The sequence below is a fragment of the Perna viridis genome, chromosome 4 (genome assembly GCF_037379345.1).
Source record: "Perna viridis isolate PV_CMFRI_1.1 ecotype Kerala chromosome 4, ASM3737934v1, whole genome shotgun sequence".
In the NCBI taxonomy this organism is placed as follows: domain Eukaryota; kingdom Metazoa; phylum Mollusca; class Bivalvia; order Mytilida; family Mytilidae; genus Perna; species Perna viridis.
In genome coordinates this window covers 8,864,434-8,882,555 of record NC_142448.1, presented here as the reverse complement: position 1 = coordinate 8,882,555, position 18,122 = coordinate 8,864,434, and the positions used below count along the sequence as shown (strand labels likewise).

The 18,122-nt window shown below is 31.7% G+C and overlaps 1 protein-coding gene across 2 annotated transcripts in view; it reads right to left on the bottom strand.

Moving 5' to 3' along the window:
* LOC148618746 (uncharacterized) overlaps positions 1–18,122 on the bottom strand; it is a 230,942-nt gene that overhangs the window by 152,098 nt on the left and 60,722 nt on the right. For both annotated transcript variants that reach the window (XM_088577926.1, XM_088577925.1), the window contains exons 30-46: positions 16,903–17,041; positions 16,143–16,352; positions 14,426–14,489; positions 13,734–13,897; positions 12,581–13,165; positions 11,998–12,140; positions 10,975–11,116; positions 9,574–9,825; positions 9,040–9,082; positions 7,574–7,725; positions 6,273–6,361; positions 5,958–6,003; positions 4,979–5,227; positions 4,600–4,654; positions 4,213–4,382; positions 3,102–3,671; positions 1,542–1,721 (exon numbers count right to left, since the gene is read on the bottom strand). In XM_088577926.1, the coding sequence (XP_088434052.1) occupies positions 1,542–1,721; positions 3,102–3,671; positions 4,213–4,382; positions 4,600–4,654; positions 4,979–5,227; positions 5,958–6,003; positions 6,273–6,361; positions 7,574–7,725; positions 9,040–9,082; positions 9,574–9,825; positions 10,975–11,116; positions 11,998–12,140; positions 12,581–13,165; positions 13,734–13,897; positions 14,426–14,489; positions 16,143–16,352; positions 16,903–17,041 (3,253 nt within the window). The remainder of the gene's footprint in view (positions 1–1,541; positions 1,722–3,101; positions 3,672–4,212; positions 4,383–4,599; positions 4,655–4,978; positions 5,228–5,957; positions 6,004–6,272; positions 6,362–7,573; positions 7,726–9,039; positions 9,083–9,573; positions 9,826–10,974; positions 11,117–11,997; positions 12,141–12,580; positions 13,166–13,733; positions 13,898–14,425; positions 14,490–16,142; positions 16,353–16,902; positions 17,042–18,122) is intronic.

Below are 18,122 nucleotides of genomic sequence, written 5' to 3'. Positions count from 1 at the left end.
TGACTTGTCTAGAACTAAAGATGCAAATGGATATGTCATTATAAACAATTAAATATTTAAAACATACATAAAGAGATCTTCATTCATACATATTGATATTAAACCATGTTTTATGGTCGCATACCATCCTCTTTTCTCTGTTTTTAGACAGGCAACAATGCAAAGTATAGTTAACACCATTTTTGTTACGAAGAAGTTTAATTAAGACTCTAAACCTGTACCATCGGACACAGACATGTTAGGAAAAAAAGATTAATTTGAAAAAAAAAATTTAAAAATCAGGACAGGAGTATTTTTGAGGGGTGGGAGGGGACGAAAATTTATCAATTAATTTTAATTGGCTTAATCAATATGAGAAGTCTAGTATAAGTTATATAAGTTATTAAATGACTAAGGTTTTGAACAACTGAATCCTGAAGTCCCTATGAAATAGAACCTGAATAAATAAAACATATGACTTAACTGAACTGGAAGCTCCAAAGACCCAAAATCACTTAACTAGAGAACATAGAAATATAATGGCCATATCATTTGCACAAGTAAAAATATTAAATCATCTTTCTAATTAAAGGAGCCCACCATAACAACACAGTACAATATATCAAAAGGATCATTATATATGTTAAAGTATCCTTCCACCTATTATGATTTTCAAGATATTGGCTGAAAACTGCTAAAACATCATGTTTCATTTTTCGAAGGAAATAACTGTAGCAAGAAGACATCCTACAAATTCAACCCAATATCCTGGTGACAAAAAAAAAACCTTCAGTAAGAAAGTTTAAAGTTAAAAGTTTCAGTTTAAAGAAAAGGGTATAGCCTAACACATCTCAAAATCCAGTATTCATGACATTCATTACAAAAGTAGTCTTTAATCAAATTTATCATTGCTTTTTAGCAGTTTGGATTTGTGCATTGGAAAAAAAATATATCAATATATGATTTGGAATTATTATTTTCCATTAAAATATTATTTCTTCTAAAAGTATTGTTAATTCAATAATATAAGTGATCTAATCCAAAATCACCTAACATTTTGATACATTTTTTTTCAGATTTAATATAGTTTAAGGATTTTCAGCACTTGATTATTAGTAGTTTTAAATAAGATATTTTTTTACCCCTTGTTCAAGAACAAATATTCATCAACTTAAACATGTCAGATGCTGGATATTAGGATGGCACAAAGTAGGAAAAAAATTGCCATATGACCTCTGATTTCAGGAGTATCAGAGGTCAGATACTAGATATTAGGATGGCACAAAGTAGGAAAAAATTGCCATATGACCTCTGATTTCAGGAGTATCAGCGGTCAGATACTAGATATTAGGATGGCACAAAGTAGAAAAAAATTGCCATCTGACCTCTGATTTCAGGAGTATCAGAGGTTTCTTACTGTATTCTGATCGATACTAACAAATGAAAGTGAACCGGCTATTTTTCTAAAAATGAAAGAGGATGAAATATCAAACTGATTACCATCATACAAATTCACTTAGTATAAAAAAATATTCTATATGTAAGCTAAAGAAATAAATTACCATTGTTCCATCCACCCACACTGGGATTAAAAGGAGCTCTTTCTATATTGCATGAAGGTTCACTGAAGAACTCCTCTAGTCCAAGTCTTTTAAGAATTAACTGTTTCCCACTTTCCTTGATTCCATCCAAAACTTCCATTCCTGCTTGTTTCAGCCAATCAGATATAAAGGAAGAAATCTCTGGAAATAAAACATCAAGATTACATGTCAATTTATTACAATATGGATCATGGTAACTAGAACAAAAAAATACAGTATTTACAATTATACAACTTAAATGGTGACATAACAAACATTAGGCTACAATTCAAATCCATTCCTTTAAAGAATAATAGGATAATAAAATGGATAGAATGCACTAGAATTACTGTGAGCAAGCTCACAAAGAGAATACCCTCCGCTCCAAATGGACTTGAATGTACAACACTTGATGGATTACGTTCTTTTGGCATCATCCAACAGTAATTATATTCCTTTATGCACATCTACCTATGAGTCCAAACCTTCCTATAAAGTTTCATTAATATCCCTTGAGCAGTTAAGGAGGACTTGTGCTTACAAGGTTTTAACATGACAAACCCTTAATTAAAAGTATCTTCCTTTGGAGTTCTTCGACAGCAATTATATTTTTCATGCACATCAACATATGATACCCAACCTTCTGATAGTTTCATCAAAATCCCTTGAGGGGTTTAAGAGAAGTTGTGCTTACAAGGTTTAAACATGTAAAACCCTTAATTTGGATTATCTTCCTTTGGAGTCCTCTAACAACAATTATATTCCTTCATGAACATCTACATGTGATATCAAACCTTCCTATAATATTTCTTAGAAATAACTTGAGGTCTGGAGATAGAAAAAAAAATGCAAGGCTACACCTATCATTTTCTGCATCATGTGCCAAGTACACATGCTATATTTTATAGACAATTCTATCTTACACTACAAAACCAAATAGAATGGGTGAATATAAATTGAAACTTGAGGTTTAGGCATACCCCAACTCGTACAGGAAGTTGTTACATGTATCAGAGAGCAATCAAAATCTCATATGCTTCATCTACCTACATAAAGCTACATACCAAATCTGAAATCAATTTATTAGAAGTACAAGTGGCAGATGCTCTATGTAACAGCTTCTCATCTGTACTATAATTCATGGTCTTATTAAGATTCTCACTAGCACTATACTTTATGGACTGGTCTTAGAAAGATTCTTAATACAAATGGTTGATGGTCTTCATAACAGGTTCTCATCTGCACTATACTTCATGGTAATGGTCTCAGTAAGATTCTCACCTGCACTATACTTCATGGTCTTAGTAAGATTCTCACCTGTACTATACATCAATGGTCTTTGTAAGGTTCTCACCTGCACTATACTTCATGATCTTAGTAAGATTCTCATCTGCACTATACTTCATGATCTCAATAAGATTCTCAACAATCAAGTTGATGGTCTTAGTAATATATTTTCAGCAGCACTATACTTTAAGAGGTTTTAGTAAAAGATTCTCTTCTTTACTAAGAGGCTTCATTCTCTTAATAATAAATTCTCACCTGCACTACAGTTGATGGTCTTCGTAACAATATCTGGTAATGACTGATGTAGTTCCATGTATGTTGTGTTAATGAAGTGCTTCTCATTAGAAACGGTAGAAAGTAGTTCTGTCCTACTGATACCATCTCCAATACCCACAGCAATAATGGTTACACCTTTGCTTCTGCAAGTCTGTACTCCATTCTGGGTATTACCACGATTAGACTGACCATCTGTTAATAATACAACATAGTCACCAGCTTCAGATCTGTCACCTTGTTTGAACATCTCCTCACAACCGTACCTCAAAGCATCACCAATATCAGTGTAACCCTCTTTGTTATAAGATGTTTGAAGTAAATTCTGACGAATAGTAGCTTTGTTGTAACTGGTATCAAGATTAAAGCCTGTTCTGGATGTACCTGTCCCACCAAAAATAGACAAGGCTACTCGTATCTGGTCTGATTTGATTGACAATTTGTCAACAGTTTCAGCAATGGCCCCTAACGATCGATTAAAGTCAGCAAGTCCTACACTACCAGATTCATCCAGGACAAATACAACATCTGCTGGAACTACAGACTTGCAATCTGAAACAATTTAAATAAAATGAAAATTAACATCTGCAATTAAAAGTGTTCTAATGAGACAGTAATATTTAGCTTTATAAGAGAAAATTAATTTACTGAAAATATTTTCAAACCAGAACATGTTTCAACAAATATGATATTCTGATATGCAAAGTTGTTTTTGAATCTTTGAGACATTCGGTTGAAAAAATAGCAGAAGGCTAAAAATATTTCCATTCCATGTCAAGATGATACCTTTGTTTTTTTTTTTATTTCATGAAATAAAACTGTATTTTATAACTCTTTAGTGTAGAAACTCCATTAAATACTTTTAAATGTCAGTAAAGAATGAAACATATAATGAACACCATAATAAAGTATGGGTGAATTGAAATTAAATACTGAAGTCAACAAGAAGAAACTAAAAATTTATATAGGTATGAAAAGGTTTAGAATGATTACTGTTATACCATATGATAGATGAATATTTAAACCTGAATACCTGCAAAAGTACAACTAGGATACCAATTCAAGTATAATCTTTTCTGATATTTTAATTTACCTTTAATCCAGTTGAAAAACTCCTTAGAGCAGACAGGTAGTTTCTGTTGTTTCAGTATGTGTATTCCACTGTCAGGTACACAGAATGTCTGACCATCAATTGGGAAACAAATAATAATCTTGGCATCAATGATAAAACCTTTTCCATCAGCCATCTTCTCAATGGTGTACCTAAAAAAACATCAAATATCAAAAGTTAAAACATGTATAAAATGTCAATTTATAGCATTATATCAACAAAAGTTAGATCCATTTAAAAATTGCTTTATGCTTTATCTACTCAGTATTTTAATAAATTTGATATTTCATTCCAATCTGATTTAATGACATCAGTGATGTTATAAGTTGACCAGAAGGACAGAACAAGCCAATGAGTTGCCATACTTACTCAATAGTAACTGGAGCAGGATCACCATTCCCAATGATCAACTCATTCTTCTCTCCTGAAATAAAATAACAACATAACAATTCTTATACTCTGTTTATACCTAGCTTTCAATTGAAATAAATTAACATTAGAATAACAAACTGGAAACAGCTTTTATGAACCTATACAAATATATAAGAAGTATCATTGTTTATTATTACTTCCTTTTATATATCATCACTTCATATCAGGTCCATGGCAAGACTTACCTCACTTGGCCAAATTACCTAGTTTACAATACAGAAACAGCCACTGAGGTATTAGAGAGAGATTGAGAATAAATTATTCTTTTAAAAATAGGTCAAAGTGTAAAGATTCAACCTTTCATTTTTAGCCTTACCAAAGTTATAATCTAACAATACTCTGTTGTATCTGTATCCACCAAATCTAACATCCACTTTAAAGTCACATGGTTCAAATTTAAACCAGAAAGGAATATTGTATGTGACTGTTTTATCTCCAAGAGGTAACTTGAATGAAAGATCTATGCAGCAATCTAACCCAAAACAGTTGTCAGTCATCTGGCACTGAAGCATCTTTCTTATACTAGCAGGGAGGTATTTCTCTGGGTATATCATGAAGGGGCAATCTAAAACAGAAATCAGACTGGGTTTATATTAGCAATAAGGCATTACTATAGATCAAAACATGAGGGACAATCTAAAACAGAAATCAGACTGAGTTTATATCAGCAATAAGGCGTTCCTCTCGATCAAAGCATGAGGGGACAATCTAAAACAGAAATCAGACTGGGTTTATATTAGCAATAAGGCATTACTATAGATCAAAACATGAGGGGACAATCTAAAGCAGAAATCAGACTGGGTTTATATCAGCAATAAGGCGTTCCTCTCGATCAAAGCATGAGGGGACAATCTAAAACAGAAATCAGACTGGGTTTATATTAGCAATAAGGCATTACTATAGATCAAAACATGAGGGGACAATTTAAAGCAGAAATCAGCATTTAAGTTTTCATAAAGGAAATCATTTAAGATAAACTCACTAAATGGCTTGAAGAGTATGACAAGCTTCATTGGAAAATTTTTACTTTGTGTTTCATATTCTTAATATCTTAGAAAATAAATAATTCTTTTTTGCTTTAATTGGTTAAAATCAAAGAAAATATATAGTTGATCTAAATTTCTTAATAATGACAATATGATTAAGATTAAATTTTACAATACATGTAGCAGCTAACACAACTGAAATCAACAGAATAAGCTTATAAGTATCATCAAGGTTTAAAAAAAAGCAGAATTCTGTTTCAAATTAGAAAAAGGAATATTTGAAAATTATGGGTTATACTGCTGCATTACCTTTACGACCTTCCTTTACGTTACACGATCCTTGACTGAAATGTTTCTACAATGCAAAAAATATGTGTGAATTCAACCTCTTTTTTGTAAATACAGGCAGATCTATGAAATATTCAATAATTAAAAAAAAGATGCTTTAAAAATAGAGTAAATATTGTAAATCCAGACATTTCTAGAAACCTGGGACTAAATCAATATCTGTATGTGATAGGCAGAAAGACAATACAATTCCTATCTTAAAATTTAGGGATACGTTTTGTTTTGCTAAAGTGCACATAGTAAATATTTAAATAAGCATTCAAGTAAAATACATACATCCAAACCAAGGTATCTAAGTACTAAATGGAAGGCATCCTCTGTCATTTTTCCACCTATAGCCTGCACTAATTCCATGATAGTCTCACCTGTATTAGGAAATACACATTAATTCAAATAAAATTTCAAACTTTTCTGAAGAAAAAATGATAACTGCCATTATATTTATTTTTTTTCATTTTCAAACAAGTCAAAACAATTTAATTTTGTTTTTTCAAACAAACCGAAACAGTGGAGTTATTCATTTTTCAAACAAGCTCAAACAATTTAGCATTTAATTTTTCAAAACAAGTTGAAATAATCTCTATCAGTCTCAGTTTTTATCATTCAAATGTAATATGCTGAATCAGAATAGTTCAAAATGAAGTGAAAAGAATACAAGTCAATAAAACAATGAAACTCTGATTGCCACTTCTTTGTTGCCAAAGATTTTGACTGGAAAGTGCCAGAATAAGATGCCTGTTTTGAATCAACATAATGTAAATTCACTATACCATTTAACACAACTTTGTATTTACAAGACTTCATAAAACATTTGATAAAATAAACAACAATAGGCGAGACAAAGAAATCTCACATGACTAACATTGGGAATATCTTTTAATACTATTTGATTAATATCAACAACATAAAATTCATGCCCAAGGCATCAATACTTAATGCATTTCTTAAAAAAAAAAAAAATAATAAAAAAAAAAAAAAAAAAAAAAAAAATACTTTCATTAAACAAGGGATGTTCAGTTTGCTTATAACTAGAGAATAAGTTTTCAATAAAATGAACATGTGTTTGATGTTAAAATATCATGTTAGGATGTAACAAATATCTTTATGTACTGTGAAAGTACTTTTATAACAGGGTTTTATTAACTTTTTGCAATGCAGGCACCTTTAGTTTTGTAGGAGGTGCTTTTAATAATTTTCTTTTATAAACATGTATGAAATTTAAAAAAATTCAGGAGGTACCTTTCAGTAGCTTAAGAGGGTAAAATTACCTCTTAATGAAAGGCCTGACTTTAGTTCATGGTTACCAATTTTCGTGGATTAGTGAAGAAACACAAGTTTGTGGATTCTTGAATTCATGGTTTTGAGGTTTCCAGTGTCCACATCAAGGGATTCTCCTTTCCTTTGGGAACAAAATTTTGTGGTTTGGCCTACCCGTGAAAATCACGAAGATTGATACTCCATGAACAACAGTACTTTCACAATATTAATTTTTGAAGTAAAACTTGACCTAAGTGTTATATACTAAGAGATAAGCCATAAAATCTTATACATTCTTTGGCAAAAAAAAACTTACATACCTGAAAAGGTGAAGTTTTCATTACATATTGGAATTGGTATCTCATAGTCTTCCAGGAACATCTCATCCATAGCACAACTTCCTCCAAAACACAGTTTTAGTCCAAAGTCTAGCTTAAATACTTTTTTGTCACTGTCTTTATCAATGGACAACCTATGAAATAAAAAGTTTATTACTTAATATACAAATTCTCTTACTCTTGATGGGATAGCCGATACAAGAACTTTATGTTAGAAATTAAGTAATTATAGAGCCTTAGTGAACATGCTCACAACACCCAAATGTGCCCACATTCGCACTTAACGAAAGTTTCTGACGCCAAAAAAGTGGTCCTCCTGGACAAATTTCTGTGAAAATAAATTCCATCTAAGTTTTCACTGCTTCTTAGCATTCATGAACAAAAGAAATCAATAAATATACAATCAACTCGTAGCCATATATCCCCTGACCCCACAAAATAAAAGTTGGTGTGCAAAAGTCTCATAACTCCTGTAAAATCTGCTGAATCAAAATGGCAGCCCAATATGATCAACAACATATGGCTTGGTTTGGTTCTAATTAGTCCGATAGTGTCAGTGGAGAAAATGGCCAAAAAATGTCAAAAAGGACAATAACTCCTACATGGCTTAACAAATTTTCATAAAAAATTGATCAGAGAGAGATCAGTAATGCTGAACACTATTACGTGTGTCAAAATTTGGCTAAACCTACAATTTTTGAATAATATGTTAGAACAAACTTCTTATTTTCCTGAGCTGATGGCATGACAAGAATGTGCAAATTTGGTCATATCCCATGACTAAATGTATTGTAGTTCTATTAATACAATAGTAACTTGAACCCAAGCTTAAAAGCACAAATTCTCCAAACACTATTCAAAACAGGAAAAAATAGTATTTTGATCTCTTTATGCCCACTTTTACAACCCTACCTAATGGAACCATATCTATTTACAGTAAATCAGAAACTGGAGGCAACATATCTTGTTTTTATAACTGATGTGATCAGAATATCAGTGTTATCTAGAACACTGAAATTTTGGAATTTATTTTTTTATTATTATTATTTTCCTATTCTCAACCCACATCTAAATATGATGCTTTCTTTTCATAAAAAAAGTTTGAATAAAATTCATTGAGCAATTTAGAAAATGAACTAAACATATCATTTGAACCTAATTCTTGTGCTGAATTACTTCCCTTTGAAGAAGACTTCCTTTACACATCTAAAGCAGTAGCTTATTTTTTTCTATTACGTTACAGCACAATCCATTTAGGGATTGAGGAGTTGCCTGAAGCGATGTGGACAGACAGGATGACATCCTCCCAAAATATGTTTGGAGTATTAATACGGGTAAAATTTGAAATGATTTACAAACTTCTAATGAACTTTTAAGGAACCAGCATTATAGACAACAAAATCCATGAAAATATATTTCTTCAATTCAATAAGTACTTCAAAACTTACAAAACTTCAACATCCTTGGTAATTGGCAAAGTTTCTTGTTTTCCTAAAAAGACATTCGTGAAATTTAAAAGTCAAAATTCAAATACATAGCAGCTTACTTCTTTTCTACCAACCAGTTTAAGCTCTTTAAGTCTTTAAGGGAGTGGAATACTCTAGTTAGCTTCCTCTACTGATAATAACAACTAAAAGCACTGTGTATGCATTAACAAATTTGAAAATATCATGTTACGAAACAAGTATTAATATCTATCATCTTATTGAGTAGGAATTTCGAAGTGTATTTAAAAATTACTTTGAATATACTTCACTTTGCTCATATCTAGCCAAAAAGCTATCAAAATCAGGGGCTTCAGCTGATAATACTAACAATTCAGCATTTTTATGAAGTACATCTCAATTTTTTTCTAAATGACCCGTGTCATAAAATTGTAACAAAACTTTCCTATGGTAGCCATCTACTTTTTTTAATGAACAAATATGCTTAATATTAGAAAGAGATTGTTCCCTTACCTATCAATTTATGTTTGAACTTACCCCAACCATAGCTGAGAAGAATAATGGAGTTTTTCATTGATTCAATTCCATAGTTGACAACAAACTTGCAAAAATCCAAGTCGATAAATGCATTGAATGATTTTGTGTAGTTCCAACCTCCAATGGAGAATGAAACATCAACACAAGCATCAAACCTCAGACAGTCATTAGATATAGAATAGTACAGATGATCCTTTAACCATGGATTTGTTATCAATGGCAGACTCAATGTTTTATTCAGAATTTCACATTCTATAATAGAGAAACAAAAATTCTTTTTGTACCTATATAATTCTTTACAAAAGTTCTGGTTTGTCTTAATAGTAAGCATCTTGTCTATAACTCAGTACATGTAAAAAGTGAAATATACATGGCTAGTAAAGGTGAAAACAGGCACCAATGAAGTCAAATGAGTGCCTTCAGTATTAGTGTATATAATGGTGATTTGTGCGAGTTTTAAAAATATTAAGACTATATTTACATAGATTCTTACATCATTTGTACATTTATTAATCAATAACATCTATATGTACATGTATTGTTGTTATGGGGTATTTATTTTTGTTGGTAGAGTGGAACCAGGAAATCAAGATTTCAACGAACAATTATTTCTATGGATGAAAGACAGCTCAGATAGAGAGACATGAAATGTTTAAATCATGACATTGTACATGTGTCATAAAAGAAACCACATCAAGTGGTCAACATCCTGTCACCCACTTATGTTTTAATTAAATGACTAATAAATGTGTAGTAGCACTTTTTAGCCTTGGGGCTATCTGAATTTGAAGGTCAGTGTCAATCGTAAACATTATTGTTTGAGTGATGTTCTGTATTCTCAGATGTTTCCACATCTTCATCGGTAATGGATTTCATAAAAGTGACATATTTGGTGAACTTGGGGTTTAACCATCTCCGTCAAAACATAGACTTAGCAATTGCACCTGTTTTTTTTCAATTGAAAGAACTTTGACCTGCCAGAACTTTTAGTAATGATCAGGGAAATTAAAAACAGAAGTAATGTATGTATCATATACGTTTCTTCCATTCACAATTAAAATGACCTCATCTCAATTGGCAATGTTGTGAAACAAGTATCTGCAAAAATAACCTTCAGCAAGAAAGGCCTCGCTTTAGTCAGTATTTTACCCAAAATACAGAGAAATTGTCTTTTTTTATTTAATTGACTCACAAATCACAAATTCAAGTACTGAAAAAATATCGTTTTTTCTCTACCACAAAATTACATGGAACCACAGTTTATAAATATTACTGTATTCAATTTATCTAATTATGAATATCAGTTAATTTCATTTCAAAGAACTCAGTAAAGGTCATGTAAAAAATTAGCAAGATTATAAAAATAAAGTTCACCATACTATAGCACTAGATATGACTTACTTCTGTCATCCTCCTCTAGTCTAGCCACAAGGTCTGAATCACTTCCAATAGTACTTAAACCTCTAGTCTCCAATTCCTCTTTTAGTTTGAAAGTTTTCATTTTATCTGGTCTTAAACAAGGACCTGTTGACTCCAAAAAACCCTAAAATATGGAAAAATTATCTGAATTAATTAAATCTGCAGCTGAAACCTTTCTACTCTATAAACGCCTTATTAATTGGTAAAATATTGTTGTGATGTTTTACCAGAAGCTTTGTGCCATTCTACAATAAGACAAAAGACATGCACAGACCAACTAAAATTTGCTTTTACTGGTGATTTGTCTAATACAATTTCAGTACATGACATAATGAAAATACTATGGTTGAACGTTTATATTGTCAACAAAAGAAACAAGATTAATAGGGACAGAGCATCAGCAACTTCCTACAAATAAAGATTCCCTGTCAAAACATGAATGACTCAAAATCTGTCTGTTGAAGTGATGTATGCAGTTAGGATGTGATTGTTTGAACTTAAAACACAGCAGTTTGGATGTGATTGTTTGAACTTATAACACAGCAGTTAGGATGTGATTGTTTGAACTTAAAAAACAGCAGTTTGAATGTAATTGTTTGAACTTACAACACTGCAGTTTGGATGTGATTGTTTCAACTTAAAACACAGATGCACATCTTGTGCTATAGGAAGTCTTATATATTCCAGGCATCAGCGATTTAACAGAAGGTGAAGCATTAACTTTCCAACCATTACTATGCTCCTTAATTGATTAAAAAAAGTTGCAATTAAAAGTGTCTGCAACTTCCTACATATTTAGATTCCCTCTCAAAACCTGAATTGCTCAAAATCTTTCTGTACAAAGTAACAAATTCGTATGCAGTAAGGATGTGATTGCTGAACTTTAAAAGCAGATATACATCATATGATATATGACGTCACTCGAAGTCCCATTGCTAGACATCAGCGATATTATTGTTCTACAATAAGCTTGTAGGTGTTATTATTGTACTACCATTATCATACCTCTGGAAGGTCCAAGAACTTTAACATTTCATCTTTGATCTTCTCGGCTACCTCCATCAACTTCTCCTTTGCTGCCTTTTCTATTGTAGCTTTGATAGCATCAATGTCAAAATAAGCATTGTAGTCAAAATTAAGCACCCATTCTGTAACAAAATACATAATAATACAATACAACTAAGTCTTAAATAGTTCAGTGAGTTTTTAATTATAATCACAAACAAAAAAGCAAGGATAGCAAAAAATTTATCCTGATCCATTTTAAGACACAAAACTATAAATACACATTCTACTATACTTCCATTGTAATTCTGTAATCTTTCTAAAACCATTTTAAATTGAGCAAGTTAATTAACAGTTTTTTTTTTTCCTTGAATGCATCTGTAATAAAGTTGGCCAACAATTTTAGGACACATTCAAAGTAACATGCAAGCCTGTTTCCACTAAATTTTGATGAGGAAAAAAAATTTTAAAATATTAATTGTCATCCTTTCTTAAAATATAGCAAAGCTAACACAATTAACATATATACACAAAAGAATAACACAACTACCTTAGAATATGAATATTACTGTTTATATTTTACCTGTACTACAGTCCATAGTCTGTACAACTAGTTCAGGTAAAGTCAGTGGCAGTTTTTCATAGTCTGTAGACAGATAATAATTCGGCAAAGAAAAAGCAATCTCTTTAAGTATATCTTCATCTGTATTTGGCCCGATACCAACAGTTGCTATATTAATTCCTTTGTTTTTGCAGGCTGTTGCAGCTGTTCTGACAGGATTGGGGCCTGAGTTGGATTTCCCATCTGTTAGAAGTATGAGATAGTTTTGTGCATCTGGACGATCACCCTTGTCCTCTGTAAACATTGTATCACAGACAAAAGACAAGGCATCTCCGATCTCAGTGTGAGACCCTTTTTCGTAAACCGCATTCTGTAAGACCTCTTTTACAGTCTGGCTGTCATACTCAGAGTTTAGATCTAATAATATTCTTGATGTTCCGGTCCCAGCGAACAAACTCACACCAACATGGACATAGTTCTCTCCTATGGCTAACTTGCCTACAGAATTTGCCAATGCCTTCATTGAATCTTTAAAATGGTCCAAACCAACACTTCCTGATTCATCAGTCACAAATATCACATCAGCTGGCACAACAGTCTTACAATCTAAAAAAAAATATAATCTATTGTTAGTCCTTAATTTTCGCAAGTTGAAATTCTAAGAAATGTTTGCAATTTAGCAAATTTTAATTAACTGTTTATACTAACCTCTTAAATTACATAAAATCTTGTGAAAAAAACTTGCTCTCACACCCAACAATATCTTGCTTTTTTATATTGTTTTCCTGTTCTTATGAAATGAGCCACTCTTCATGTATTTCTTGAAACACATAGAAAGATTAACCCACGAAGTCTTAAGTAAAGTTTTTGTTCCCGCTTTAGCTTTTTTTTCGAAAGTTACTTCACTTACCATTTTATATCTACAGATGTTTTCATTACTAAAAATGTTTGACTTTTCTTTACATTAATAGAGCTGGTGCCATTGTTAAGAGATAAACAGCTACAATCATGAATATGATACAGTTGTCTTCCCTTAATTACTCCGAGAAGAAAAAAATATAACACAACAAAGATAAAAGAAAGGAAAAGAAAGAAAGGAAAAGACTTCTCAAATACAATGTATGTTTATAATTAAGACAATTCTTCATGGTAATCTATCTAAAATATTGCTTACCTTGGGGCCATGAAATTGTTCCATCTGCTTTACATATTGGCAGAGGAAGAACAGCATTAGCTAACAAGCTGATGTAGGCTACACAATGAGATGTATCTTGGCTGTCACAAAATCCTACACCAACTGAAGCCACTAAACCAATATCAGTCTTCTGTATGTTGTATCTATATGCATAGAAATAGTAGTATTTCAAATGAAAGACCAAAATATTAATAGAAAAACTATGAGCAAAGCTCAGCTGGTGATACCCTTAGCTCCAATTATCGTATAGGATACCCCATAAGTGATTTAAGCATTCAGATGGAAAAATAAAATGGAGATGCGCAATGGCATCTTGTAATAAAGAATCTGTGAAAGTTTCATAAAGTTCCATTCAAAGGTCACTGATAAGAACAGGGGATGGACAGAGGAATGGACAGACACCATGATCACTATATACCTCCCACATTTTAAGCGGAGGTCAAAGTCAAAGTCAACATAAATAGTCAAATAGAAAACTGCAAAGGAAAAGCACAATAAAAAGCAAAAAATGGTAACCATTATGCCCAACCTTAAAATTAACAATTTCATGTAAGAATCAGGCTTTTCTCATGGTAACTGCAACACATAAAAGATTTGATTACCTTAAAGTATGTTAAAATGGTCCTAAGGTAAACGTCAAAATAAAAATTCTTTTTCTCACTTTTACTTACTTGATCAAGCAGACAAGATCTAGCAGGTCAACGTCAAATCCTGTTGGAATTTCACCATCCAAACCTACAAAATAAAAAAATATTTTAGCTGGTCACATTTAATTTTCAAGAATGAAGTAAAATGTCACTCGGATTCAGAATAAAAAGGTGTATTTAACATCCATTTATGGGCAGGGCTTATTTTTAATATCATGGTGCAATATTTTTTTTATTGAATTTAAGAGTATTGCAGGTGTTTTGATAAGATGCCTTAATTACCATTATTTAAAGTAAAAAATTGGAGGAAGTAAAGAAAGTTGCTCATAACAATTTTATCATATTAAATATCTTAAAGAATCTAAATATTGTCCAAAAAAAAAATAATTCTAAGACATAATGAGCACGGTTAAATGATATATTTCTCCTTTCCAATGCCAGTGTTTTAAAAATGCATGTGACTTTTGACCATTTATTGCGATTTAATTTCAGTGACAGGTTTCCCCTCATTTTACATCTACCAAGTTCAACTACAGATTTCATGAGAGAAACTTCAATTGTGGAACACTTTATTTTGATTATTTTCCTTTGCCATAATCCAACAGTAATTATAATTCTTCATGCATATCTACATATGATATCCAACCTTCCTATAAAATTTTGTCAAAATCCATTTAGTGATCAAGGAGTTGCACTTACAAGGTATAACATGTAAAACCCTTTATTTGGAGTATCTTCCTTTGGAGTCCCCTTAAGTAATTTTTTTCCTTCATGCACATCTACATATGATATCCAATCTTCCTATAAAATTTCATTAAAATTCCTTCAGTGATTAAAGAGGAGTTGTGCTTATTTATAAGGTTTTAACATGTAACGCCCATAATTTGGATTTTCTCCCTTTGGATCCTCCCACAGTAATTATATTCCTTCATGCACATCTGCTTATGATACCAAATTTTCCTACAGAGTTTCATAAAAATCCCTTGAGCTGTTAAGGAGGAGTTGGGCTTACAAGAAATGAGGACAGATGTAGGGAGATACTGTGGAAGTACTATTGTTCCCGGGGTACTGATTTTCATGGTTTTCATGGGTTTGCTAAACCACAAAATTTGGTTCCCAATGGAAAAAAGATTTCTCTTAATGTGTATACTGAAAACCTCAAAACCAAGAATTTCAGAATTCACGAACTTGTGTTTCTTCCCTTATCCATGCATTAAAGTACTTTCACTGTAGTGATTCCTATTTATCTCCTCAAACTTTGTAGGAGATATCATTTTTTTCTCTTGTTGAGAATCTGAATTTTATCCATCTTATGTAGAGAAAAATTGGAACCAATGATTACAAAGGAAGAATCTATATGCCATCCACTGCTCTTTTATAAATCAGAAATTGGCAAAATTGGAATTAAATTCACAATAAAAACACTGTAACGATACAATCCAGTTTTGAAAAAGATGACAATCAGGTCTGATAAATTGAAGTTTAAATTCTGATAGCGTAATCTTTCCACATTCATACATCTGACAGTATGCAGCAACTGTTTTTTGTGTTAATTTACAGGTGATGCTCAAACTTAAAAAAAATTCTGACAATGCAGAAAAAAAACATGAAATTGAGTCTATGTTTATATCACTTTGTTTGTTAAAAGGTCTGAATTGAACTATGAATATTTGTGAATTTTAAGATCATAAATCTCACTTTCTTAATAACAGGCTTTAAGCATGTTGCTCCAAAGTCTTACCGTCATATCCAGAGTTAAACTTAATACTGTAGTTATATCCATTAAGACCAACACTCAGTCTGTAATCACAGGGATCATATCTGGCATAGGCCTTAACGGTATATAGAAACATAAACAACTTGACATTCAGGCAACATTCCAATCCCAAGCACATGGAGTCATAGGTACAGTACATATTGTCTGAAGTGGAGATGGCCATCCAGGGACATCCTGAAACATAACAATATTGTACAGATGGCCATAACATGTTGGTCACATAAATTAAAAGATCCTACTTTTGTACATCCCCTATTTGGAAACCCAATCATATAAAAAGCAACAAAATGGGTCAAAAACTGAAATGGCTGGGTTGCCGTAAACAGGAAGGAGAAGTGCATTATACCGGAAATTGCATCTACAAGTATAGAGCCCCATACTTAAGTTGTGTACCATTTATTTAGTTTATATTTGCTGAGAAAAGTGTTACAAAAATGTTTTCTCTGCCCTCCTTCCAATATTTATCATTCTATACACCGATTTACACAAAAGCAACTCTTTAAAAATGCACTGAAACCAGTCTAACCTTTAAGACTATAGAAGTTTAGATGGATGATTAATCTATCCAGGTTTAAAAATACATCTAATTTTACAGAACCTGTCTTACTGTAACAAATATCTTGGCCCTATGTAATTAAAAAAAAAGAAAATTTGAGTAGACTCCAATGGTAATAACATATTACAAAAAGTCCACAGTTCATAACAAAAATTTAGACATATTTACTACTATCAGGTTTTGTCAATCTATTGATCATTTCATCCCTGGATCCAGTCGCAGCATGACCTCGATCTGATAATTCCTGTTTCAGTTCCTCATCTGTAGCCTGAGCTGGGTTTAAACATGGTCTATTATCAATTAATTTCTGGAATGAAAATTCAATGTAGAGTTTAAAGTTTGATTTCAATAACACTCCCTTACCTACAATTAAGAAGTGTGATATTCTCTGATTAACTCAGTTTTAATTTTTTACATGAAAATTATTACAAAAATAATAAACTGCCTATTGCAATTATAGCAGAATTAGGCACAAATTATAAGTAATATTTTCACAAATCATTGTCAGCTGAAAATAAAAAAAATACCAAAGGATACCAAACAAAATAATTTAACGTCATAACTGTGTATCCGTCACAAATAAAATCCAAACTTTACATGTTCAAGAGGTTCTAAAAAATGACTGATCTTTGAACATAATATAATTCAATCAAGGAAATCAAACTATTTCCTAAGATTTAAGCCTTCTTGTATGGTACACTACAGCTAACGACCATTTTGACGATGCCACTCGCCCACTGTAGACAAATCAAGTTGTCCACGCTTTGCCCACCCTTAATGCCCACGGTGGACTGATGTCCACGTGCCCACCGTGTCAGGTGGACAGTATAGAGTCCACGCCAACGGTATCCGGTGGATGTGTGATAACCTGTTGATTGGATTTAACCCATGATTGGCAACTTTATTACAAATTTCAAAGGTTGACAAATAAAAGAACAATGTGTCAATCATTACCTTGACCGTGAGAATCAATTTTCTTTCACATATTATTGGCTTCAAGCCAAAATTGTGACACCACCAGGTGTTTACTTAGGAATTGATATAATAAGGTTTTTATATGAATTAAATGCTTTAAACTCTTGTTTTTTTTGTTTTGTTTTGTTTTTTGTTTTTGTTTTTTCTATTTCTTACGGCCCACATCGTACTTAAGTCTATCATTATTTAGTATCATTAAAATGTAAACCTGGATTAATCGGAAACCAAAGTTGATATAATTTTTAAAGAAATTCATGTGTTGTAAAATCCTGTATAAAATAATGTTAGAATCCCCCAGATATATATAATCTGATAAAAAAATAAATTCTTCTAGTATGAATTTTATGACTAACTATATATAGAATAAATTAAACTAATTGGTATCTTTATTTACAATGGTGTGCCAACTTAGT